Here is a 27546-nt window from a genome sequence, read left to right as displayed (position 1 = left end):
GACAGAACCCTCACCAACCTCCATATATACACTGTATCATCCTCCACCACCTCTGTAAGGACCCCACCACCAAAGATATATTTCCCTCCCCACCCCTATCAGCATTCCGGAGAGACCATTCCCTCCGCAACTCCCTCATCAGGTCCATTTCCCCCCCCCCCCCCCCCCAAGCCCACACCACACTCCTGGCACCTTTGCCTGCCACCGCTGGAAGTGCAAACCCTGCACCCACACCACTCCCCTCACCTCCGTCCAAGGCCCCAAGACATCCTTCCACATCCATCCGACATTTATTTACCTGTACCTCTACCAATGTCACCTACTGCATCAGTTGCACCTGGTGTGGTCTCCTCTACATCATGGCAACAAGACATCATCTTGCGGATCGCTTCAGGGAACATCACTGGGACACCCGCACCCACCAACCCCACCGCCCCATGGCTGAACACTTCAATTCCCCCTCCCACTCCATCAAGGACATGCTGGTCCTGGGTCTCCACCACCACCAAACCATTACCACCCAACGCCTGGAAGAAGAACGCCTCATATTCCACCTTGGGAGCCTGCAACCACACTCCACAAATGTGGATTTCAACAGCTTCCTTATTTCCTCTCCCCCCACATCATCCCAGTCCCAAGCCTCCAACTTGGCACCGCCCTCCAGACCTGTCCATCATCCACCCTCCAACCTATCAGCTTCTCCTTTACCTTCATCCATCTATCGCTTTCTCAGCTACCTTCCCTCCAACCCCACCCCCTATTTATCTCTTTGCCCCAGCCCACAAGCCTCATTTCTAGTGAAGTGCTTATGCCCGAAATGCTGATTCTCCTGCTCCTCGGATGCTGCCTGACTGGCTGTGCTTTCCCTGCAACACATTCTTGTCTCTGATTTCCAGTATCTGCAGTCCTCACTTTCTCCTCACATCTGTAGAGTGTGTTGGTTGCTTGAAGAACTCTGACTTAGTGTTGATGAGCTGTAGTGTCAGCTTTGAACATTTGACACATGAGGAGGAGACGGAGTTACCTGGATGGTTAAAAACAAGGACTGCAGATGATGGAAACCAGAGTCTAGATTAGAGTGGTGCTGGAAAAGCACAGCATGTCAGGCAGCATCCGAGGAGCAGGAAAATCGCAGTTTCAGGCAACTATTCCTGATGAAGGGCCTTTGCCCGAAACATCGATTTTCCTGCTCCTCGGTTGCTGCCTGACATGCTGTGCTTTTCCAGCACCACTCTAATCTAAACCCCAGAGTTACCTGGACACTGTTTTACGAGACAGTCACACGCCTTAGATTAACTACCTCAAATTTGGTCAGTGATCAGGGAGAGGGAGGTGTAACTATGAGCGAGGCAGGTAGAATGATCCAGGAGGAAATGCTGAAAGATCTTCACCCCTTGAGCTTTGTCTAACAGGTTTAAGATTCTTGCTCCCTGTCTAGATAAGAATGGTGACTGTAGGGAGGATGAGCAAACTGACCATGGCATCGTGGTACAGGAAGCCATTTAATGGGGGGGGTGAATAAGGAGAAATGTAGTTGTAATTGGGAATAGCATAGTCTGGGTAATAGACTGTTCTCTGTGGCCAGGAACAAGAGTCCTAAAGGCTATGTTGCCTGCCTTGTGGCTGGATTCAAGATATCTCATCTGGGCTGCAAAGGAACTTGGTTGAGAGGGGAAGATTCAACTATCATGTTCCATGTAGATACCAGGGACACCAGGAAAGGGGTTCTGCCTAGGAGAACAAGCAGCTTGGAGCTAAATCGAAAAGCAGAACCAAAAGGTAGTAGTCTCTAGATTACTACCCAAGTCACAAACTAATTTGCATGGGGTTAACAAGATTAAAAAGGAAATTTCACGTGCAAAGATACTTGGGAGTCCTACTTCATGATTCTCTCAAGGTTAACATGCAGGTTAATTTGGCAATTTTGGAGGCAAATGCAATGTTAGCATTCATTTCAAGAGGGCTAGAATAAAAGATGTACAGCTGAGGCTACATTTGGAATATTCTGAACAGTCTTGGGCCCTGTACCTGAGGAAGGATGTGCTGGTCTTGAAGGAGGTCCGAAGGAGGATTACAAGAATGATCCCAGGGAAGAAGGACTTGTCATATGAGGAGCAGTTGAGGACTCTGGATCTGTACTCGAAGCTGAGAAGGATAAAGGGGAATCTCATTGAAATTTACAGAATACAGAGAGGCCTGGACAGATCGGACATGAAGAACATAGTTTCCACCAGGAGGAGAGATTAGAACCCAAGAGCATAGCCTTAGAGCAAAAGCACAATCCTTTAGAACTGAGAAGAAGAATTTTTCAGCCAGAGGGTGGTTAATCTGTGGAACTCATTGCCGCAGAAGGCTGCACAGGCCAAGTCATTGAGTATATAGATAGATAGATTCTTGATTAGTAACAGGATCAAGGGTTACAGGGAGAAGATAGGAGAATGGGGGTAGAAGAACATAATAGCCATGATTGAATGGTGGAGCAGACTCGATGGGCACAATGGCCTACTTCTGTTTCTGTATCTAATGGCTCAAATCTATAATCTGCTGCCTCGGTTGACTGCATGAGTTAGTTTCTCCTGTAAAGACAGCTCTAAACACACAAAAATAATTGTTTGACAACCAATCAAGTGAACTGAAAATCAGATAATAGAATATAACTGGTTATTTCTGTATGTCCTCTTGTGTGCAACTACTGTTGAATCAAGAACCTTTTGAGAGGCTCTACTTGAATTTCTACACCCAGTTTTTTTTTTAAAACATGCTTTGCTGCAATAACTCCCCCATTTCATAAACACATAAGATGACAAAGTTCACATGAAAGTGTTCCTCCAAGCCGCTATCAAGCGCAATCTTTTTAGGTATAATAGCAATTCACCATGTGGAAATTCTGGGTCCTGTGTGCTCTGACTGTATCTTGTTCACAGTATCCCTTTCACTCACCATGTTGAAAAATCAAAAGTCTTTATCTATCTGATCGAATCTATTTTACTTAAATAAACTTTATATTTATTCAAGGCTGGAAGACAAGAGAGTCAAGGAATAGGGGGAAGAGGCATAAAAATGGATTTGAGCCCACAACCAGATGAATCGGGTCTTACTGGATGGCAGAATAGGCTTGAAAGGTGAATGGCTTATTCGCGTTTTTAAAAGTCGTGAGAGACTTGAATTTACTTAACATCGTGCACAACACCGAAGTATCCCAATGCATTTAACAGTCAACTTCAGAAATGCAGCTGCTGTGGGAAACTGAGAATTTAATTAAACATGTAGTTATCTTTCAATTAGTAAATGCCATTCGGCAGATTAACAAGGAAAATCCCCTAACTTCACTGTCACTGCTACAGCACAATGAAAAGTATCTATAAATGTACACAAACAAATGGAAAAATGCTTGTTACAAGATACACAGGATTTTACTTCAACTGTTCATTCGTTAATTGCTGGGTAGAAATTTAAATAAACGAATGTCTCCATAATGCCTGCTGTTTTTTTTTAACAAATCAATATACAAAACATCTGCTAAAACCTCCGGGTAAACAAATAAACATTAAAACGCTCCTCATGCGGAGTTCCATGTGATTTTTCTTATCTGACAGATGCTGGGCTAGTAAAATCAAACTGATTCCTTCCTTTCCTGCAAATAAGTTTTCAAACGGCAGCAATCATGCTCTTAATAGAAGGGCTCACCCCGAGAGAGGCGAGAAACTCTCTCCCCTCCATCAGTCCGTTCAGCTAAACTCGCGAATGAAACTCAGCTCCACCTCCTCCGGGGCGCCGCCATGTTCACTCCAAATACTGCTTCCGGGGTCAAGGCTGGCGGCTCCTTCCGGTTGCCGCAGTGACCCGGAAGAGTTAATGAGTGAGCGGCAGGCGCAAAGTGGCTGTTGAATTGGGCAGGGGATTGGAGTTTACATCAAAACATCCGTCTGCATCTCATCAAGCTTGATGAAAAAAAGTGAACAGGTTAGAGTCGAGAAGGGTCACTGCTTTAAACACCAGGTGGGTAGAGGGTGGGGGGTCAGGATTGAGCTGGTAACTACATCCCTACCTCTCCTTACTCCTAAACAACACCAACTCTTGTCTTCCACCAAAGCCAAACTGTGAACATTGAAATAAAATGTGATTTTCAGTCAGGCAAAGAGACACCAACAGCCAAAACAATTTCAATTCCAGGATTGATGAACCAGTCCACCTTATGGTCCGGATCCCACATCTGAAACCATGGATAGCTTCTCCCTGCCACAGTTGGGAGGAGTGTGATCATCACTACTCATTTGTGTACTCCTTCGACTGCTTTGCAAATATTCAAAAGGCAGATCAAATTTCCCATTGGTAAAGGGTGGCACGGTGGCTCAGTGGTTAGCACTGCTGCCTCACAGCACCAGCCTCGGTGACTGTCAGTTTGGAGTTTGCACATTCTCCCCTTGTCTGCGTGAGTTTCCTCCCACAGTCCAAAGATGTGCAGGTCAGGTGTATTGGCCATGCGAAATTGCCTATAGTGCTAGGTGCATTAGTCAGAGGGAAATGGGTGTACTCTTCAGAGGGTCAGTGTGGACTTGTTGGCCCACGAGGCCTGTTTCCACACTGTAGGGGAATCTAATCTAATAAAAGTGGGCTGGGGAAAAAGTGATATAAGGGGTAAGAAGGAAAAGGTTGTGACAAAAGAATATCGTTCACAGTATTGGTCCAAGAACTAATAGGCAGGCTTGGACATTATTGAGAACATGGAAAGATTCTTCTACCTTTCACTTCAGTTTACTGAGGATCTCTGGTACACCTGCCTGCTGTTCCTATGCCTCTCTCTGCAGGTTGGCCATGTGACTTATAGCTGGATACAGAGACATTTCTATATGGTGCTTGGCCTCTAGCAGTCCTCCATCTGTCAGAGCCCTCTAAAGCTTCTCCTTCCACCAGCTGTGGGCTTGTGTTAGTGATTCATTAATCAGATTGTATCCCACAGACCAAACTATCAAGTGTACCCATAGAGGTGAGAATATCTGTACTGATGGAGGATGCAAGGGAACACCTTTCCAGTGCGTCATCTGAAAGGTCACAAGCTTGATTTTCAGAGATGGTGTTCTGTCTGACCCAGAGATCAATTTCTGACAATATATCTGCTTCATCACTAATACCTCTAATTTATAACCACATAACATCACTCAGCTGTGCCTCTGCCTCAGCTCAATCAAAGCTTTGTGATTTATGAAACTGAATATTTCAGTACTGCTGTGACCAATCTGCCAATGTCCATGAAGTTGAATTCACTTAAATCCAAATCTGAACTGCTGGTGTCATAACTCACACCAAATCCAATTTGTGCAGGGAGTACACTCTCAGCCCATGCAGTTGCAGTACCAGTGACAGCACTGCAAACAAGTAAACTTGAATAAAATAAGGAGCTGAAACAGAAATTGCTGAAGAAACTCAGCTAGTCTGGCAACATCTGTGGAGAGAAAGCAGTGTTAATGTTTCAGATCAAGTGACCCTTCTTCAGAACAGAAATAAACTTGCTCACTAACTGACTATATATCTTGGAGACTTCCATCATTTGTATTGTTGAATCTACAGGGATGAAGTGGCATTATCTCACCTTACTAAGTGTATAGGCTTGCTACCTAACACTCTAGACTTTGCAACTGTGGAACTGTAACATGGGCAGCAAGTGGGGTGTGGGAATTGTAGCTAACAGTGAAGGGACAGCCAACCACAAGGTGGGCAACAACCATCCAGCCAGACAGTGAGATAGAGGCAGCAGAAACAAGAGCACTACTTCAGATTTTGGTTCCATGTCCAATGGGGTGTGGGTGCAAATGGGACTATATTAATTTAGGATAGCTGGTCGGCATGGATGAGTTAGACCAGAGAGTTTGTTTCTGTGTTGAAATGTAGAACTAAACCTTACTCCTTTGCTTGGTAACAGAATATAAATTTCCATGTGGTTTTTCCTGCCTGCTACCTCAGTGAAAAAATCCTGTCTTTCAGAAATGCTTGAAGATATTTTCTAATCAATCAGTTCAGAGATATTATGATACACCTCTGGAGCAAGTGGGAATTGAACCCTGGCCTAGTAATAGGGACATGGTCACTGCAGCACAAGAGCCCTCTACAAGGAGAACCTGATGACATTAATGCCATTTCGGTCAAAGACTTTTGAAAAAATTCCTGTTCGGGTATGTGATGACATTGAACTTGGACGATCTGGTCCAGTAGTAGGGACACTACCACTGCGCCACAAGAGTCCTATAAATGCCTTAATATATTTTCTAAGCAGCCTGTCCAGAAATATATTATTACACACTTCTGGAGTAGGTGGGATTTGAACCAGGTCTCCTGGCTCAGTGATAGGGGCACAACCACTGTACTTGCACTTAATTAAAAACGCCCCTCACCAGTTTAGCTGAACAAAGTAATTAACATTCCACAAACAGAATCCCCTTTCCTTTAAGCTTGATCACACTCTCAGTTAATTATAAAACATATCAATGAGAAAAGTTATTTTCCAAATTACAGAAAAGGCCCTCTCTTCCAATAATTTCTTTGAACAAGCATTTTTTTTCAGTAAAGCAGCCCAGGCGTTGATGATTTGCATTGACCTTAGATGGTCTTTTTTCTCTAATGTTCACCAGCAAGGTCAATCCCTAAACTGTTCTCAGTCACACTTTTAAAAGTATGTTATCCCATAGATTCTGTTCGCAAAAATGACCCCAAATTTTCAGTTACCAAATTTTCAGTCACTTCAACACATTACCGTATTTCCTGGCCAATCTTTTCATTTCAGGCCTGCTGCAGTTGTCCCACAAGGCTCAGCGCAAGCTGGAATAACAGCACCTCATTTTCCACTTGGGGGCCATGAAGCCTTCAGGACTCGATGGCAAGTTTAATAGTTTTTGATCCTAAATATGTTCCTCTATGCTTTTTACCCACTATCACACCCCTGGCCATGTCACATCATGGGCTGCTTTCAGCACAGCAACCCGTTTTTCTCTACTTATAGTCCCCATTACAATTTTTCTTTTCTCCTTAGCTTATCATTATCTATCCCTTCATAGACCTAACTGTCTTTTGTTTTCTCTCTCTCTCTCTCTCTCTCTCTCTCTCTGTGTGCTCTGCCTCTACCTATTTGCTTACTTCTGTTTTCAGCATATATACCATCTTTTCCTAGCTACTAATAGTTCTGAAGAACTATCACTGGATGCAAAGCATCAACTCTACTTTCTATCCACGTATGTTGCCAGACCTGCTGAGTATCTTCAACAATTTCTGTTATTGTTTCACATTTTGAGCATCTGCGTTTCTTTTTTGGTTTATTTATCCCACGCCCTCCACCTCCTCCATGATTTTCGCTTCCCCGGTCCCCAACGCCTTTTCTTCACGATGAACATCCGGTCCCTGTACACCTCCATCCCCCATCACGAAGGACTCAAAGCCCTCCGCTTCTTCCTTTCCCGCCGTACCAACCAGTACCCTTCCACTGACACCATCCTTTGACTGACTGAACTGGTCCTCACCCTGAACAACTTCTCTTTCCAATCCTCCCATTTCCTCCAAACTAAAGGAGTTGCCATGGGCACCCGCATGGGCCCCAGCTATGCCTGTCTCTTTGTAGGATATGTGGAACAGTCCATCTTCCGCAACTACACTGGCACCACCCCCCACCTTTTCCTCCGCTACATCGATGACTGTATCGGCGCTGCCTCGTGCTCCCACGAGGACATTGAACAGTTCATCAACTTTACCAACACCTTCCACCCGGACCTCATTCACCTGGACCGTCTCAGACTCCTCCCTCCCCATCCTAGACCTTTCCATTTCTATCTCGGGCGACCGAATCAACACAGACATCTACTATAAACCGACTGACTCCCACCCTGCCCCCTGTAAAAACGCCATCCCATATCCCCAATTCCTTCGTCTCCACCGCATCTGCTCCCAGGAGGACCAGTTCCAATACCGTACAGCCCAGATGGCCTCCTTCTTCAAAGACCGCAGATTCCCCCCAGATGTGATCGACGATGCCCTCCACCGCATCTGCTCCACTTCCCGCTCCTCCACCCTTGAGCCCCACCCCTCCAACCGCCACCAGGACAGAACCCCACTGGTTCTCACCTACCACCCCACCAACCTCTGTATACAGCGTATCATCCGCCATCATTTCCGCCACCTCCAAACGGACCCCACCACCAGGGATATATTTCCCTCCCCTCCCCTATCAGCGTTCCGAAAAGACCACTCCCTCCGTGACTCCCTCGTCAGGTCCACACCCCCCACCAACCCAACCTCCACTCCCGGCACCTTCCCCTGCAACCGCAGGAAATGCAAAACTTGCACCCACATCTCCTCCCTTACCTCTCTCCAAGGCCCCAAGGGATCCTTCCATATCCGCCACAAATTCACCTGCACCTCCACACACATCATCTATTGCATCCGCTGCACCCGATGTGGCCCTCTCTATATTGGGGAGACGGGCCGCCTACTTGTGGAACGCTTCAGGGAACACCTCTGGGACGCCCGGACCAACCAACCCAACCACCCCGTGGCTCAACACTTTAACTCCCCCTCCCACTCCACCAAGGACATGCAGGTCCTTGGACTTTTCCATCGCTAGAACATAACAACACGACGGTTGGAAGAAGAGCATCTCATCTTCCACCTGGGAACCCTCCAACCACAAGGAATGAACTCAGATTTCTCCAGTTTCCTCATTTCCCCTACCCCCACCTTGTCTCAGTCGATTCCCTCGAACTCAGCACCGCCCTCCTAACCTGCAATCTTCTTCCTGACCTTCCCCCCCCACCCCACTCCAGCCTATCACCCTCACCATGACCTCCTTCCACCTATCACATCTCCATCGCCCCTCCCCCAAGTCCCTCCTCCCTACCTTTTATCTTAGCCTGCTGGACACACTTTCCTCATTCCTGATGAAGGGCTTATGCCCGAAATATCGAATTTCCTGTTCACTGGATGCTGCCTGACCTGCTGCGCTTTAACCAGCAACACATTTTCAGCACTTATCCCATATCCACACAGATTTCAACAGGCAAACATTTTTCAGAATGCCCTAGACATACAGTTTTCCTCAAAATGTCTGAAAAGTAAAATCCCACGTCAGTTGTTTTTGCTGGAGTAGAGAGCTTCTGCTGCTCGGATACTTTCCATTTTCATTGTTTTTCTAAGCCAAGGGACAACACATTTCCATTTTCATTCACAGGAATATCACTAATTCAGCTGAAATCAAATAACCACATGGAGGTTTAGCATAGACATTGTCACTAAAAAAGACACATTTTTATGTCCTTCCATAAGACCAGAAGACACGAGCAGAAATTAGGCCATTCAATCATGGTTGATAAGTTTCTCAACCCACTCTCCTGCTTTCTCCCCATAACCCTTGATCCTCTTGTCAATCAAGAATCTATCTATCTCTTTCTTAAATATACTCAATGACCTGGCCTCCACAGCCTTCTGTGGTAATGAATCCCAACTCTCTGGCTGAATACGTTACACCTTATCTCCATTCTAAAAGGCCTTTCCTTTACTCTAAGGCTTAGCCCTTTGGTCCTAGTCTCTCCTGCCAATGGGAACGTCTTCCCAAAGTCCACTCTGCCCAGGTTGTTCAGTATTCTGTACGTTTCATTGAGATCTGCCTCCCCCCCCCCCATCCTTCTAAACTCCATCAAGTATAGACCCGGAGTCCTCATTCGTGGAATCTTTCTCATGAACCTCTTCTGGACCTGCTTCAGGGCCAGTACATCCTGAGGTGTAGGCACCAAAATTGCTCATAGTCTGTAGTTTGACCAGCGCTTTATAAAGTCTCAGAAGTACATCCCTGCTTTTATATTCTAATCCTCCCGAATAAATGCCAACATTGTGCCTTCTGCACTACCAACTCAACATACAAGTTTACCTTAAGAGAATCCTGAACGAGGACCCAAGTCTCTTTGCATATCAGATTTCTGAATTTTCTCCCCATTTAAAAAATAATCTATGCCTCTATTTTTTTCTACCCCCCAACCCCAAACTGCATGACCTGACACTTTCCCATGTTATATTTCATCTGCCACTTCTTTGCCCACTCCCCTAACCTGTCTAAATCCTTCTGCAGCACCTCCCTCCCCCTCCCCGATCATCTGCAAACATAGGCAGAATGCCCCTCCGTTCCTTCATCTAGATCATTAATGCATAATGTGAAAAGTTGTGGTCCTAACACTGACCCTTGTGGAACACCACTAGTCACCGGCTGCCATCCTGAGAACGACCCTTTTATCCCCACTCTCTGCTTGCTGCCAGACAGCCAATCTTCTAACCATGCTAGCACCTGGCCTCCAACACCATGGGCCCTTATCTTACTGAGCAGTCTCCTGTGTGATATCTTGTCAAAGGTCACCCAAGCTGGAAACATGAGTATGAACTTCTTTGAGTTTAATTTGTTTATTGATTTTGCAAGATGTAACAGGTGATGTGTCACAGGGATCAGTGTTGTGGCCTCAACTGTTTAAATTTCTGTAAATGGCATGGTTGAAAGGACAAAATAAATGGATGCCAAATTTGTTGATGAGTTGTGAAGAGATCATAAGAAGGCTACAAAAAGATATAGGCATTTGCGATCAGTGGTAAAAATCTGGCAAATGGAGTTTATTGTGAGAAAATGTGAAATTGTCTATTTAGTAGGAAAAATAAAAAAGTATATCATCTAAATGCTGAGAAACTGCAGAGCTCTGAGATGCCAAGGGACCTGGGTGTCCTGGTACTTGAATTACGAAGGAGCAATTAAACAGGTACAACGAGTAATTTGCTGAAAATGTGTTGCTGGTTAAAGCGCAGCAGGTCAGGCAGCATCCAAGGAGCAGGAAATTCGACATTTCATCAGGATTCCTGATGAAGGGCTTATGCCCGAAACGTCGAATTTCCTGTTCCTTGGATGCTGCCTGACCTGCTGCGCTTTAACCAGCAACACATTTTCAGCTCTGATTTCCAACATCTGCAGACCTCACTTTTTACTACAACAAGTAATTTGGGAAACTAATACAATATTATAATTGCAAAGTTAAAAATCACACAACACCAGGTTATAGTCCAACAGGTTTAATTGGAAGCACACTAGCTTTCGGAGCGACGCTCCTTCATCAGATGATAGTGGAGGACACAATTGTAAGGCACAGAATTTATAGCAAGAATTTACACTGTGATGTAACTGAAATTATACATTGAAAAACTGATTGTCTGTTAAGCCTTTCATCTGTTAGCACACAGTGATAGTTTCACTTCTTTCATGTGTAAATTACAAGACCTTTTTTTTAAAAAAAAGTTGCATTCTCGGGTTAGCTATTAACAATGATAATAGCTAGACAATATGTTGAAGGTGTTGGCCTCCTGTGTTCTCTGTCCAATTAAACCTGTTGGACTATAACCTGGTGTTGTGTGATTTTTAACTTTGTACACCCCAGTCCAACACTGGCATCTCCAAATCATCATTGCAAAGGTAATTGAATACAAAAGAAGGAAGGAAAAGTTTCAGTGTTACTATAAAGAGGCAGGTAGCTGAACCAAAACGGCCTTTCTACCTCTATACTTGTAACACAGTAAACCTGAACCAGTAATTCTACTGGTTCTTAACCAGAATTTTGAATGACCAATCTCAGACTTCACAAACAATTAACTTCCAGACATCGGTTTTGTACCTCATACAAAAGACTCAACTATTTGTTAAATATTAAGTGACTTTAGCAGGGACAACACTAAACAACTTGGTTAGTTAATTAATATCTGTGCTTAAAAGCCAAAACATTTTTGAACACCCCAACCCCCGCCGCATTCACATGGGAGACAGACAGACAAATAATCACAGTTAAGTGAGAAATAAAAGAAAATTGCAAACTGTCCAGATTACTTAAATCCTTTCATGTTACATTGTTTCACGGGCGAATGTGAGGACTGCAGAAGTTGGAGATTAGAGTCAAGAGTGTGATGCTGGAAAAGGCTCATTCCTGATGAAGGGTTTTTGCCCGAAATGTTGATTTTCCTGCTCCACGGATGCTGCCTGACCTGCTGTGCTTTTCCAGCACCACACTCTCGACTCACAAGCATAAACGTTGACTTGTTGGCTGTTTTTCTGAGACATAGATCAGGGTCACCTCAGTTCACCAGGCAAAGGCAGCAATACTTCTAATTCAGGTTTCTACTCTTTGGGCTTTCAAAATTTGGGTTATCAGATTAGACAGGGAGCTTTCAAATCTTCATCCTGCCTCAGCAGCAGCCCAGACGTCGCTCTCAGAAAGCATGGTTCCAAGAAACCTGAATACTGGTTCGGCCCTGATCAACTGATCAACTCCTCCTGATGTCTCAATTACCATTCAACAATTGAACATAGGGTCTTTTCAGACTTGCTGGAATCAGCCACGGGTACTGACCTCATTAATAGCCAACTTCCCCTACCTGTTTAAACAGGTTGCTGTGTCAACAGAATCTTTTTAATCAAGACTCAGTCGGCAATTAACCTCCAAGCTGGCCTCACAAAAAAAAGCTGGTTTGACCTGTTCTTTTCTGTTTACCACAAAGCTGTCCCAAAGTCCACCGGTCTTTTCCAGCTCATTATTCAAAATTGATAAAAGAATAAAAATACTGAAAGATGAGTGAGTGTTCGAACAAGACGGCATTGGTGAAACCACATCTGAAGTACTGTGTAGGAACAAATTACTACAGATGCTGGAATCTGTACTGAAAGAAACAAATGCTGGAGATCACAGCAGGACAGACGCCATCCATGAAGAGGGAGCAAGCTTGAAATACTATGTATGATATTGGTCAGCTTACTTAATGAAGGATGTAATTGCATTCAAACCAGTATAGAAAGGGTGTAACAGACTAATGCCTGAAAAAAACAGGTTGTCTTATGAGGAAAGGTTGGACAGACTAGGCCTGTATCCACTGAACTATAGAAAAGTCAGACACAACTTGAATGTAACATTTAACATCTTCAGGTATATATGGTGAATCTAGAAACGGGTTCAAAATAAAATTCCTTCGTCTCCGCCGCATCAGCTCCCAGGAGGACCAGTTCCAACACCGCACAGCCCAGATGGCCTCCTTCTTCAAGGACCGCAGACTCCCCCCAGACGTGATCGACAATGCCCTCCACCGCATCTCCTCCACTTCCCGCTCCTCTGCCCTTGAGCCCCGCTCCTCCAACCACCACCCAGACAGAACCCCACTGGTTCTCACCTACCACCCCACCAACCTCCGTATACAACGTATCATCCGCCACCTCCAAACGGACCCCACCACCAGGGATATATTTCCCTCCCCTCCCCTATCAGCGTTCCGCAAAGACCACTCCCTTCATGACTCCCTCGTCAGGTCCACACCCCCCACCAACCCAACCTCCACTCCCGGCACCTTCCCCTGCAACGGCAGGAAATGTAAAACTTGCGCCCACACCTCCTCCCTCACTTCCCTCCAAGGCCCCAAGGGATCCTTCCATATCTGCCACAAGTTCACCTGTACCTCCACACACATCATCTATTGCATCCGCTGCACCCGATGTGGCCTCCTCTACATTGGGGAGACGGGCCGCTTACTTGCGGAACGCTTCAGAGAACACCTCAGGGACGCCCGGACCAACCAACCCAACCACCCCGTGGCTCAACACTTTAACTCCCCCTCCCACTCCACCGAGGACATGCAGGTCCTTGGACTCCTCCACCGGCAGAACATAACAACACGACGGCTGGAGGAGGAGCGCCTCATCTTCCGCCTGGGAACCCTCCAACCACAAGGGATGAACTCAGATTTCTCCAGTTTCCTCATTTCCCCTCCCCCCACCTTGTCTCAGTCGGTTCCCTCAACTCAGCACCGCCCTCCTAACCTGCAATCTTCTTCCTAACCTCTCCGCCCCCACCCCACTCCGGCCTATCACCCTCACCTTGACCTCCTTCCACCTATCACATCTCCATCACCCCTCCCCCAAGTCCCTCCTCCCTACCTTTTATCTTAGCCTGCTTGGCACACTCTTCTCATTCCTGATGAAGGGCTTATTCCCGAAACGTCGAACTTCCTATTCCTTGGATGCTGCCTGACCTGCTGTGCTTTAACCAGCAACACATTTTCAACTGTGATCTCCAGCATCTGCAGACCTCATTTTTTACCCTCAAAATAAGGGGACCCCATTTAAAACAGAAATGAGATGAAATCTTCTTTCAGATGGGTGTGAGTTCTTGAAACTCTCTTCCTGAAAACATGGTGGAAGCAGAGTCTTTGAATATTTTAAAGCCAGAGGTGAAAGGATTTTTGGAAAGTAAGAGAATGAAAGCTCATTGGGGTAGACAGCACTGTGAATTTGAGGTTACAACCAGACACGAGGTCAGACAGAATCCAGGGAGCAGGAGAGTCGACGTTTTGGGCATGAGCCCTTCTTCCCTTTTTCCAGCAACACATTTTCAGCTCTGATCTCCAGCATCTGCAGTCCTCACTTTCTCCTGTTACAATCAGACTGCCATGTTTGTATTGTATTTTCCCTCAAAACCTCCTTGATTGTAATGTTTTTCTTCATAGTACTGAGCAGAAATTCATTATAACTGTCACCTGATCTTAGAACATAGCCAACCTAACTCTTCAATCAAGCCTATTATCTGCTATGTTTTTTCTTTGGGTGCAAGATTATCTTTCTGTGGTAATTCAGGCCAATTTATTTTGATAGGAATAACACTTTTTTAAGATTAGATTAGATTCCCTACAGTGGATGGCTGTTTTAGTAAGCCCTACGCATACATCAGATCTGCTCAGATGAGGAGGAAGTACTCAAGGATGCCCTCACAAGAACAGGGTACGATGCTCAACTCATTGACCGCCAGTTCCAACGTGCCACAGCAAGGAACCGTAATGACCTCCTCAGGAGCCAGACACGTGCTGTAACTGACAGGGTACCCTTTGTTGTTCAGTATTTCCCTGGAACTGAAAAATTACACCATGTTCTTCGTGACCTGCAACACATCATCAATGAGGATGAGCACCTCACCAAGACCTTCCCCACACCTCCACTGCTTGCCTTTAAACAACCGCCAAACCTCAAACAGGTCGTTGTTCGTAGCAAACTGCCTGGCTCTCAGGACAACTCCATACAACCCTGTCTTGGTAAACTCTGCAAATCGTATCAGAATGTGGACATAGATACCAGCATTACGCATGGGGACACCTCCCACCTTGTACATGGCAGGTACTCATGTGACTCAGCCAATGTTGTCTATCTTATACGTTGCAGGCAAGGATGCCCAGAGGCATGGTACATTGGGGAAACCGAGCAAAGGCTACGACAACGGATGAATGGGCACCGCACAACAATCAACAGACAGGAGGGTTCCCTCACAGTTGGGAAACACTTCAGTGGTTCAGGACATTCAGCCTCGGACCTTCGGGTGACCATCCTCCAAGGTGGACTTTGGGACAGGCAGCAGAGAAAAGTGGCCGAGCAGAGGCTGATAGCTAAGTTCGGTACCCATAGGGAGGGCCTCAACCGGGATGTTGGGTTCATGTCACATTATAGGTGATCACCATTGCACTACACACACACACAGATACTCCTACACACACACACTCTCACGTACACACAGACACAGGTACACACAAAAGCGCACAGACACCCACACACACCCTTATAGACACACACTCCCACATTCACACATGAAACCCCTCACAGACTTAAGACACTCTGCAATCATGACACACACACACATACACTTTCTTACACTCACAATCCCCACCCCAGACACACACACACAGACAGACAAAGACCCACATGCACACATATATTTTGTGGGGTGAATTTGTACTTACTGGGTTACATTGTACTTTGCTCAAAAATTGCATGCATTCATGTAGAACTCCGTTAGCTCACTTTTTAGATTAGAATCAATCTAAGCATCATGGCATAGACAGAGAATACAGGAGGCCAACACCTTCAACATATTATCTAGCTATCACCATTGTTAACAGCTAACCCGAGAATGCAACATTTTAAAAAAAGGTTTTGTGATTTACACATGAAAGATGTGAAACAATCACTGTATTCTAACAGATGAAAGGCTGAACAGACAGTTTTTCAATGTATAATTTCAGTTACATCACACTGTAAATTTTTGCTATAAATTCTGTGTTTCAATCGAGCCCTCCACTATCACCTGATGAAGGAGCGTCGCTTTGAAAGCTAGTGTGCTTCCAAGTAAACCTGTTGGACTGTAACTTGGTGTTGTGTGATTTTTAACTTTGTACACTCCAGTCCAACATCCGCATCTCCGAATCATGACTCTATGATTAGACCTTCCATATCCTTCCCTCTTCCCTACTATATTTCAGGGAGTTTTCTCAATGCCAGGAATTGGTTGGAGGTTCTCTGTCACAATTCTTTCAGCCACTGTCCCACTCTGGCAGACTCCACAATTCATGATGATTCTATAAATATAAAATATATCTCTAACCTTATACTTGTCACCATGCACTTCACTCCCATTACCAGAAAAGCATTGAGCAACTTCAGGATAGTTTTTCATTATGATCTTCATTTTACTGAGATTTCAAAAATCAGTATTGATCAACATCAGTGTGGATTCTATTGTGAATGGTCAGTGGTTTAATTTTTTTTAATTCTACTGCTGTTAATAGAAGATGCAAACTTTAAACTGTGAATTAGTATGAAAAATATATTTTCTTATATGATTTTTTTCCCATTGTCACCACTGATGAACATGTAATTGTTCTGAAGAGGTTAATGTTCATGGTACATTAACTCCACTCATTACCAATGTCATACATTGGAGATAAGAAATTCTACTCTAGCTTTCAGAAGGAGCAGATATATCAACCTCCTAAGGTACTAGAAATTGTGGCTGGTCAAATATAGTTGTACTTATTTCAATCATACAATAATCCTTCTTGGTAGATAAGAATAATACCCCTTTGTAGATTCTCTATACTGGTGTATCCTTCGTGACTGGTCACTAGATAGGCCTAATCAAAGGAGATTTGGTGTCAGCAAATTACCTCAAACAATCCGAATCCAGTACCACATATTGATGGAGGTGGCAAATACGACAAGGTAGCAAGTATGGTCTTCTGGGAAAATGCCCCAAATGCAGCTGGGGTAATTCACTAGCTTCTCCTATGCTTAGCATCTGCAATGGAATGTGTACACATGTAACATATTAAAAATGAATATTTTATGTTTTACAATTAAAACTAACAGTATTTATACACAAATCCAAAATGTAGAGACACAATAAATGAGTTTGCTGCAGTTGAATTTATATAGTAATCACCTTCTTAAGGAAAATGTGGTACTTATCCATCTTGCTCAAGGTGCATTATTATTTTAGATATCCACTGTTCCACATGGTTTATTGCCACCTAACTTACAATATTGCAGGGTTCCCACTTCTCCAAAGAAAGAGCTCCATCCTGATCATTCCCAAAATAACATTAAAGATATGTTTGCATTTTTCTTTTGCATTTATCCAATGATTTTTAGCAAGGGTTTATTTAAATCTCACGTGATATACTGGGCACTAAGAACCAAGGGATCCAAAGGCAAGAGGCAAGTTATGTTCAAACTTAGTTCAGTGGGTGGAATGAAAGATGAATGGTCAACATGAGTGGAAAGGAAGGATGTATTTCCATTAACAGGCCAAAAAGAGAGGCTTAGATTTAAAGCGATTTGCAGAAGGATTAAGAGGTAATTGAGAAATCTTGTCACATAGAAGGTGGTGAGTGTCTGGAGCACTCTGCCTGAAAGGGTGATAGAAGCAGAAACTCTTCCGCATTTAAAAAAAAGACATCTAATTAATACACCATTACCTTTAGAGTAATTGTCTAAGACCAGAGAAATGAGATTATCCTGATTAGCTCTTTTCTGGCCAGCACAGACAGGATGGACAACGTCTCCCTTTGTGCTTTATATTTTCTGTATTTTTCTTCTGCATGTTCTGACATCAAAATAGATTCTATTCAATTTTAAAGTGACTGAGTATTTTGTGCTTCAAATTTACCACAATTATTGCGGCTTTCTATGCAGGAACAAGGATAATACAACAATGGTAATATAGTTCATATGAATTTTTAAACAAAATCTGAAGTATGTATGGATGAAAAGCATGAATTCTATGGTGGTGTACATGACCAAATCAATTAATCAGAGAGTGAATTCCAATGAAATGCAATGGATAAACTGAGTTAGCAGTGGCATACAGTGAGGCTTGTGATAGTGTAAAACAATGAATTATATGATTGTGCAAGGGACAGAGTGATATCTGTGGTAGTGTAATAAGAGTTTGACCTCTTCTGCAGTGCAATGGATAAACTATGTTTTATGGGAGAATGAGTTTTGTGGTATTGTAAAACAATGGGTTATACATGTGTAATGGACAACATGCATTATAAGATCATGAGTTTATCTCAAAGACCGATTGAAGAAATTCTGAAAGAAATTTGGAAGCAATCCGAGCTATTTGGATGCTATTTAAATGTTGTATTAAAAATGAAATTTAGCTAGAATTTTTCTACCTCTATCATTCTCATTGATGACACAGACTTGGAACTGTTTTGCGAGACACCTACCTGAACACCATTGTATAGTCATAGAGTCATACAGCATGGAAACAGACCATTTGGTCTAACTTGTCCATGCTGACCAAGTTTCCCAAATTAAACTAGTCCCACTTGCCTGCACTTGGCCCATATCCTTTAAACCTTTCCTATTCATGTACCTATTCAAATGTCTTTCAAATGTTGAAATCTGCATCTACCACTTCCTCATTCCATATTAGGGGAGACAGTGGCCTAGTGGTATTATCACTGGATTGTTAATACAGAGACCCACATAATATTCTGGGGACCTGGATTTGAATCCTACCACCGCAGATGGTTGAATGTGATTGCAGTAAAAATCTGAAATTAAGAGTATACTGATGACCATGAATTAATTGTTGATTGTTGAAAAAATACATCAGGTTCATTAATGTCCTTTAGGAAGAAAACCACCATCCTTACCTGGCCTGGCCTGCATGTGACGCCAGACCCACAGCAATGTGGTTAACTTTTAACTGCCATCTGGACAATTAGGGATGAGCAATAAATGCTGACCCAGCCTGTGATGTCTACATCCCACAAATGAATAAAAGACAAAAAAAAACACCCTCTGTGTGAAAAAGTTGCTCCTCAGGTCTCTTTTAAATCTTTCTCCTCTCAGTTTAAAAATATGCCCCCTAGTTTTGATCTCCCCTACCCTTGCTATTCAGCTTATCTACACCCTTAATGATTTCGTAAATTTCTATCAGGTCATTCCCTCAACCTCTTACACTCCAGTGAGAAAACTCCCAGCCTGTCCAACCTCTGTTTAAAAGTCAACCCTCCAGTCCCCACAACATCCTGGTAAATCTTTTCTGAAGCATCTCCAATTTAATAAAATCCTTGTTATAGAAAATGCAAGGGAAATATCATTTGGTAATTGTGTTAACTCCAAAGCAAAATAACAGAAGTGGTTGATCTTAAATAGCCTCTAATAACATTACTCCCAAATAGTTTGATACTCCATCTCATACTAGTTCAATTTTACAGTATTTGGTAACTTTTGAAGTAATATGCTTTTACAGCAATGATACCCATGGAATTGACAAAAATACATTTACTACGTTGTGATACAAATGCATGAACACATTTTTGAAAAAACACAATTCAAAATGTTTTTATTTTAACTTTTGTACTAAATATGTCATGAAGATATTGAATAAATATCAGAAAATGTACTATATTCAGCAAACATTCTTCTATCTATCGATTTTTTATGTTTATTTTGTGGTTTCAATTATTTGGCAATGGTTTTATTTAGTAATGTAATTGTAAAATATTATAAAGTGGCATGATTAGGAATATATTATTAACCTATAATGATTATTAAGTTATACAATTAGGGTAATGTGATTTCAATTTAGGCAGCGCAGAAATTATAAAATTTTAAAAATATTCAACTCATTGTTTATTATTCACCATCACATCTTTACAGGACTTCTTTCCTTTATTATCATCATGAACTTGATCAAAAATGTTCATGTTTTCCTAAGTCATGGTGTAATTTGTAAGAAGTATAATTCACCGTTTTTTACATAATAGATTATTTGCAACAAATATATTAAGGACCCTATGCTACTCCAGATCTCTTTCCACTAGGAAGACATATTAATTTTCAGGGCCATGTTATGAATATGGAAAGAAGGCTTTTATTATACATACACCTGGAGCAGTGGTTGGAGTCTGATTAAGGTGAAGGATAGAATGAAGGGCAAGTTAAGGTATCCCTTCAGTTGAGAAGTTTTGTAGTAAGTTGCAGGAGTAAGCTGAAAGGAAGGGAATGTATATACAACTCTGCATCAGTTGTTCTGTCCTGAAACTTTGTTGTCCATTCACTTATGGTGATCATGTTGTGTTATATCAGAGCTGAGGGTGAGCTGGCTTACTATAGATGGTATGCAGTCAGTCAAGTAAGCATAGGTTTGAGTTCAATGAAATTGTGATCTGGGATCCTGGAGGCTACAATGTCTAGAGGTAGGATGGGTCAAAATGTGTGATAAGCTACACTCTTAGTCCCACAATCCTCCCTGCATCATCGGATAGGTTCACTCCATTTACAGAGTTTGTATGGGGTAATGAATTCTGTATTAAAACCATAAGATGCAAGAGCAAGAGTAGGTTATTTAGCCCAACAAATCTACTCTGCCATTCAATGACATCATGGCTGATTTGATAATCCTTACCTTCACTTTCCTACCTTTTACCTATAACCCTTGATCGCCTTACTGAATAAAGATTTATCTGTGTCAGCTTTGAATATACTTAATGGCTGAGCCCCAATAGGCCTCTGCAGTAACGAATTCCAAGATTCACAACCCACTGAGAAAAGGAATTCTTCCTCATCTGTATTTGAATCGTGCCACTCCTTCTGAGATTGTCCCTCTTGTCCTAGACTGTCCCACCTCTACCCTGTCAAGTCCTGTAAGAATCTTGTATATTTCAGTAGGGTTGCCTCTCTTTCATCTAAATTCCAAAGAGTACAACCTCTTCACCAGTAGTCCATACTGGTATCAGCTGAGTGATCATTCTCTGGTTTGCCTTTAATGCCAGTGTAGCAGTCCTGAAATAAGGGGCCCTATATTCCAGCTGTGGTCTGACTTGCATAATTTTATACTCCATTCCTTTAGTCTTGTTTCTCTTCTGGCCTGTTTTAAAAGGAACTCATGAAACTTAGCCTCAACCCCCACTTTAATTTGTTCTTATGCATCCGAAAAGTCTTAAGTCATTTTTTTATAATTTACATATGCTTTTTGTAGTCCATATTATTGTCTTTGGCTGACTTACTTTCACAGGCAGTAGAGAGGCTATCTGTCTGAACTGCAAAAGGACAAATAAAAAGTGTTAGATGTAATAAACATGATTTTTGATGTGTGACATAATTGATAGAAGGTTCAAACTTTCACTCTCACAGAAGGTTCTTCAATATTTCTATTTATTTGTATTCTAAAATTGAGATTTATCCCATCATTGTGTAATATCTAGACAGTCCCAGATAGAAAATTCTATCTGAGTTCTGATTTCTTTAAAGCCAATTACTCCCATTAATGAACCTGTTCGTTTTGATGTAATTTATTTTCTTAAGAACATTAAAGCTCCAATAGATGTCAAACTCTTCCTGAAAATCATTAAACTAACTTGAATCATTTGTTAAACAACTTTCTGGGCAATGGGCATAGCGTGCCTTCAAGTGGATGAGAATTAGAATCCTGACAATGTGGATGCAGGCCCTTCAGCCCAACAAGTCCACACTAACCCTTCAAAGAGTGACCCACCCAGACCCATTATTTGCCTCTGACTAATTCACCTAACTTGCACATCCCTGTAGTGTGGGAGGAAACCAGAGAACCTGAAGAAAACCCACACAGACACATGGATAATGTGCAAACTCCACACAGACAGTCACCCGAGGCCGGGATCAAACCCAGGTCCCTGGCACTGTGACACAGCAGTGCTAACCACCGAGCCACCATACCACCCTTTGAATTTTCTTCAAATCCAAGGTAACCTTGACATTTGACTTCAACTTGGGATCTTTACTGCACACAGTGCTGGTGTCTGTCAGACTTGGAAAGAAAATAATGTTATTTTCCACCTTCTATTCCAGCTGGAAAACAGGTTTTAAGTTTTATGTCATGTTGCAGTTGAAGATCTCTAGGGAAATACATGTATAGTCAAGTCAATTGTAGTGTTTTCTGCGAGAAATGTCCAGAACAAGATATGTATTGCTTCTGCATGCATTAGGAAAGCAGAACAGCAGTAATGCAATGAACAATCGTCTGTAAATCACAGTGTGCAAGTAAACCTATTTGGAGATCTCCTTGACTTTAATACCAAAGGACATGTGGAAATAGATGAAGCTACATTTATCTGATCTCCAGAGTTTTATAAATAATAGCTTTTCTTAAGCCTTGGTATTTAATAGTTTTGAAATGCAGAGCTGCATTCTTACAATGTACTTGAATTTATAGAATTATATGTGAAATGTAAAACTGCAAGCACGGTAATTTTATCACTAAGATACCACTAGATATATATTTTAACCAGAGAATGCGAGACTCAAAGTTTATGGGAATAGTTCTGAATGTCACATACACATCGTAGTATAATAATGATGATTTATAAGGTCATTTTCTGAACACTACAATCATTTCCAGAATGCCAACATTGCATCAGGCTTCTACCTTTTTGTCAGATAGGCACTTTACTCTGTCAGTATTTCCTGGAAGCAGCTATTATAATTTGTATTGTAAACTGAAATAATAATTCACATAAAATATGCAGAGGTGATTGCAGATATGACTGATGAATGTATTACAACTTTAGTGCTGTTCTTGTGCACAAAACTGACATGATAAAAAGGTATTGTAAAATAATACAGGCTCTTAGCGTGTTTTAATGTTGGGAGAACCTACAAAGCACAGAACTTGTATAATTGTTCTCTTCTTACTCCCTTAAACAATTCACTGTTCATTATGTATTTCATCTAAATTGACTTGTTTCATAGCTAAGATATTATTCATGCTTGTAATATTCTTTCCATTAGAATTGAGCTTGAATCTTTGGAGTTCATTTTAATTTTTGTAGATGTTAAAATAATAGTTTGAATCATTACTCATAAGGCCTTAAGTTATAGGAGTGGAATTGGGCCATTCAGCCCATCAGGTCTGCTCTGCCAGTTGCTCATGCTGATAGGTTTCTTAACCCTGTTCTCCTGCTTACTTCCCGAAATCTTTGATCCCTTTACTAATCAAGAACCTATCTGTCTCTGTCTTAAAAACTCTCTGTGACTTGGTCTCCACAGTCCTGTTAAATAATTGAATTTTCCTTTCCCATCCAAATTTGCCCATTTTGTGCCATTACAAAAATTAGTTCCCTTCCTATCTCATTCTTGTAGCAGTGAGTACAGAAGAAAAATACTCCATAAGATCATACCTGTAGGTTGTATGATATACTCTAAATACCTGACTTGTTTAACAATGACAATGAAATGGTATCTGTGATCTAAATAGCAGATGGTTTCATTGAGTTCATTAGAAAAGGATCATCTTAAATTCAGAGTTGGTTTGTTCAATTTCTCAATGAATACAATGAAGCAATGAATTATACCTTGTCTGAAATGTCTAATTTGACATTATTCGCTAGATAGATTCAATTTTTGCATGATTTCTTGAACAAATTAAACAAATGTCATTTCGGCAATCTTCTAACCTAATTGCTGAATGCATAAAACATTGGCTTGTCTCATAATTGAAGAGAAATTGTTTTTGACAAAGAAATGGTTAATGGATGGGAATTGTTAGACGTGAAGGAAATTATATTTAAAACTGATGAAGGGTTTTCCATAACAAAACCTCTATGGGAAAAATAAAAGGTGGTTAGATGGAGGGTGCAGTTGAAGCACAGTGAGCAAATTTTAACCAAATTAAATTCTGCAGAGGAAATTAAAAAGGAACGTACACTTAAATACCATCTCTCATATGGATGAATCATCTCAAAATGTTTTCAGTCAGTTAATTAATTTTGAAGTGCACTGTTTTTGCCGGTGAGTGGAGCAATCAATTTACCTATCACAGTACCTTATGCCAACACACTGGAACAGGAAGTCAGTACCACCAATGTCATCATTGTATATAACCTGCACAGTTCAGCGTTGGTTAACTCAGTTGGCTGGACAACCAGATTGTGATGCAGAGTGACACTAACAGTGCAGGTTCTATTCATGTACTTGCTGAGATTAAAATAAAAGGTTCCACTTCTGAACCTCTTTCACCTAATCTGAGGTATGGTGATCCTCAGGTTAAACCACCACCAATCACCTCTCCCTCTAATAAGAGAGTAGCCCTGCGGTTTGCAATGGCTATGTCAACATTTTTTTTCTGCTGAAATGTTCAGAACACATTTCTTACAATATAAATTTGGTATATGCATTTACTTATAGTGTTGTTGAATTTTTTTTTCCTCACATCAAAACATTTAACAAGCTGTCTCAGTCTATCCTATCTAGCATCAATGTGGAGTGGCTATTGACCAAGTACTGCATTCTTGATGCATCATTCATTCTAATGCAACAAAGTATAGCACTGAAGTGGAGAACTGTAATTAGGTTAGAGAAATGGGGTGGTGATGCAGTGAAATATGTTCCTTGCCAATTCCATGCCTGAAACTTTCACTCTCCTGCTCCTCGGATGCTACTTGACCTGCTGTGTTTTTCCACCACCACCTTTTTCAACTCTGGTAAAAGATTGTTAAGGGATTACCTGCACAGCACTGGAACCAGTAGTTGGTGTTGTTGATATTTTGTTATGTGTCCATTGATGCTGTCCACTGTTCACTGTCAGGTTCTCCACTTCATTCACTGCCCCCTCACCTTTCCACTCATTTCTCCCCTCATCAACCCATCCTCATCTTCAACTGCTGTCACCTCAGACGCTGCTTGCTGCTCCCTTGCCATTCCCCTCATTATTGCAACTTCTGTTTCATTTCCTTCTCAACTTGCTATTTCACTCATGGAGTGAGACAGAAATATAGCAGAAGCAACTTCTCTAAGTTATCCAATATTAACACGTAAAATCCGAAACCAAGGATGGTAAGATATTGTTATCTGTATTTCTGAGGGTTTAACTATGAGATATGGCTTTAAAACAATTAGTTGTAGTAGTGAGTATTATATTATTGAGTATATGGTAACTAAATATAGTTATAAAATTATAACTCTACTTAAAATTGCATTCAATTTTTAAATTCATTTTAATAACAAATATTTGAACAAATGTATTTTGCTAAATTGTATTCACAATTCAGTGTAATTTCTATTAGTCTCAACTTTAAAAAAAGGGAATCCAATTTTCAACTCGATTTTGTCTTGTTTTCCAAAAGCTAACTGAATTATCTCTGTACACTGTGTGTGTTCAGATGTTGGCTTTTAAAGAAATTTTTCTGCATTCCTGCAGATGTTAGAAACAGGCTGCTAGTTGTTTGTTTGGATAGCAACTATAGACGGAATTATTTCAGAGCCTGAGTAACGTGGGCAACATCAAGCCCATTGGGAAAATATGATGATATCTACACAAATTAGATTCTCAACATCAAGAAAAAGAAGTCAGATTCAAACTAATTTTTGAATGGTGAGTTAAGAATCTCACTAGTGAGTACTGAAAGGCCTAATAGCATGCATCTAAATGCCTGTAGTACCTCATCTTGTCTCATTGATTCGCATGTCCTACATGAGATGGAGAGAAATTAGACAGCGACAGCGACCGATATGTAAGTCAGAGTGGGTATCCTGTGACTCCTGCTTGCTATTGTTCCTCTGAGCCTCCAGCTTGGACAGTAGTTCCTAACATTTCAGGGTGTACTCTTTGGGGACTGACCACCTGCACTTCGGTCCATGGAGTTGGCAATGAATATATTGCACTGCATCACCACAGCATATCTCTAACCCAATTATAGTTCTCCACTCAGTGCTATACTTTGTTGCATTAAAATGAATGTTGTTAATCATACTAATGCTGCTGCCAGGACATTTTGTGTACAGGGCAAATTTCTGCAGTGCACATTGCTGCTACTGACCGGTGGTGGGGAATGTGGACACTTATGAATGTGATTCTGGATTAGTGGTGCTGGAAGAGCACAGCAGTTTAAGCAGCATCCAACTCAGATGCTCAGATGCTGCCTGAACTGCTGTGCTCTTCCAGCACCATTATCCAGAATCTGGTTTCCAGCATCTGCAGTCATTGTTTTTACCTACTTATGAATGTGATGCCAATCAAGCGGAATGTTTTGTTCTAGTTGGTGTCAAGCTTCTTGACGGTGGTTGGAGCTGCACTTATCCATGCAACTGGAACATGCCCCATCACACTCCTGACTTGTGCCATATAGAAAATGGAGAGGCTTTGGAAGTTTGAAGGTGAGGTACTCACTGCAGCATTCCTGTTTCTGACTGTTCTTATAGCCACTGTTTTTGTGTAGTGAGTTGATGCTGAGAGTGAGAGGGGGCAAGTTTCTTGTTCCTTGCTAGTTCTGCTGCTACAGAACTTACAGACTTTTTGTAATCCTTAAACTGAACTGCATTTTGACTTCTGCAAAGACTTCTGAAAGTCTTTCTGTTTTGTGAGGAGAACTTTCTGTCTGAGGCTCTCAGAGGCCTTCTCAGGGAATTCTGTTTTAAAGTATTATGTAAAGAATCTTCAGGTAGCTGCTATTATAAAACTGGCACATCATGTTTCCATATTAGTTGCTCAGTTTGTCAAGCCAGGAGAACAGTCCTACTTATTTTCTTTTAATTAAAGGAATTAACTCTTAACTATCACATCCATCAATTTGGATGGTTCTGGATATCAGTTTGAGTGAGCCTCCAGTTTGAGGGATCCATTGTCAGTGCATTTCCCTTTACATTTGAAAACATGCACTGAATTATCAAATGGTCTCTTCAGATTCGTTCATGTGATACATTCAGTCAAGCCCCAGTACTAGCTCAAGCCACAAGGATATAATGACTTCAAGAAGCCATTTTGTAGGTTTATTTTTGTCCATTTTTAAAGGTTACATTAGGTTTCTTTATATACTTTAATTACAAAGATAAGAAAATTACTGAAATGTGGACAGCTCATCTCCTCAAAAGAAAAGTCAGCAAGCTGACAAGCCTGGAAGGTGCCAATGACATTTGTAATACACTGTGGGTGGGAGATGGGTAGTGAGAATTCCACCCCTCAGTGGCAACATTGGACCTACACAGTGGGTGCTGCCAGGGAAACAGGTAGACCCACAAAGGATAGATTCTGAAATGAGGTAATTCAGGGGGCTTGGGCAGGAAGTTGTGTTTTAAAGAAGAGGTAAGTAGAAAGAAAGAGGGCTACTATCTTCTTCGAGTTTCCCTTAAAAAGATTGGACTCCTTCCTTCCTGCTATTTTAAACACTAAAAAAGAATGCCCATTCCTACCC

General features: G+C 41.9%; 1 protein-coding gene across 3 annotated transcripts in view; it reads right to left on the bottom strand.

The window, feature by feature from the left end:
- Positions 1-3783, bottom strand: part of slc25a26 (solute carrier family 25 member 26) — a 193853-nt gene extending 190070 nt beyond the window's left edge. For 2 of the 3 annotated variants that reach the window (XM_060835677.1, XM_060835679.1), the window contains exon 1: positions 3688-3783. In XM_060835677.1, the coding sequence (XP_060691660.1) occupies positions 3688-3720 (33 nt within the window). In that variant the 5' untranslated portion in view covers positions 3721-3783. Of the gene's footprint in view, positions 1-2028; positions 2146-3687 lie in introns of all 3 variants that reach the window. The other variant, XM_060835678.1, reaches the window with a different exon arrangement.
- Between the last annotated feature and the right edge of the window lie 23763 nt (positions 3784-27546).

This window comes from Hemiscyllium ocellatum, chromosome 14 (genome assembly GCF_020745735.1).
Source record: "Hemiscyllium ocellatum isolate sHemOce1 chromosome 14, sHemOce1.pat.X.cur, whole genome shotgun sequence".
Lineage (NCBI taxonomy): Eukaryota > Metazoa > Chordata > Chondrichthyes > Orectolobiformes > Hemiscylliidae > Hemiscyllium > Hemiscyllium ocellatum.
Note: the sequence above shows the minus strand (reverse complement) of the source record. Positions and strands in the feature narration are given on the sequence as shown.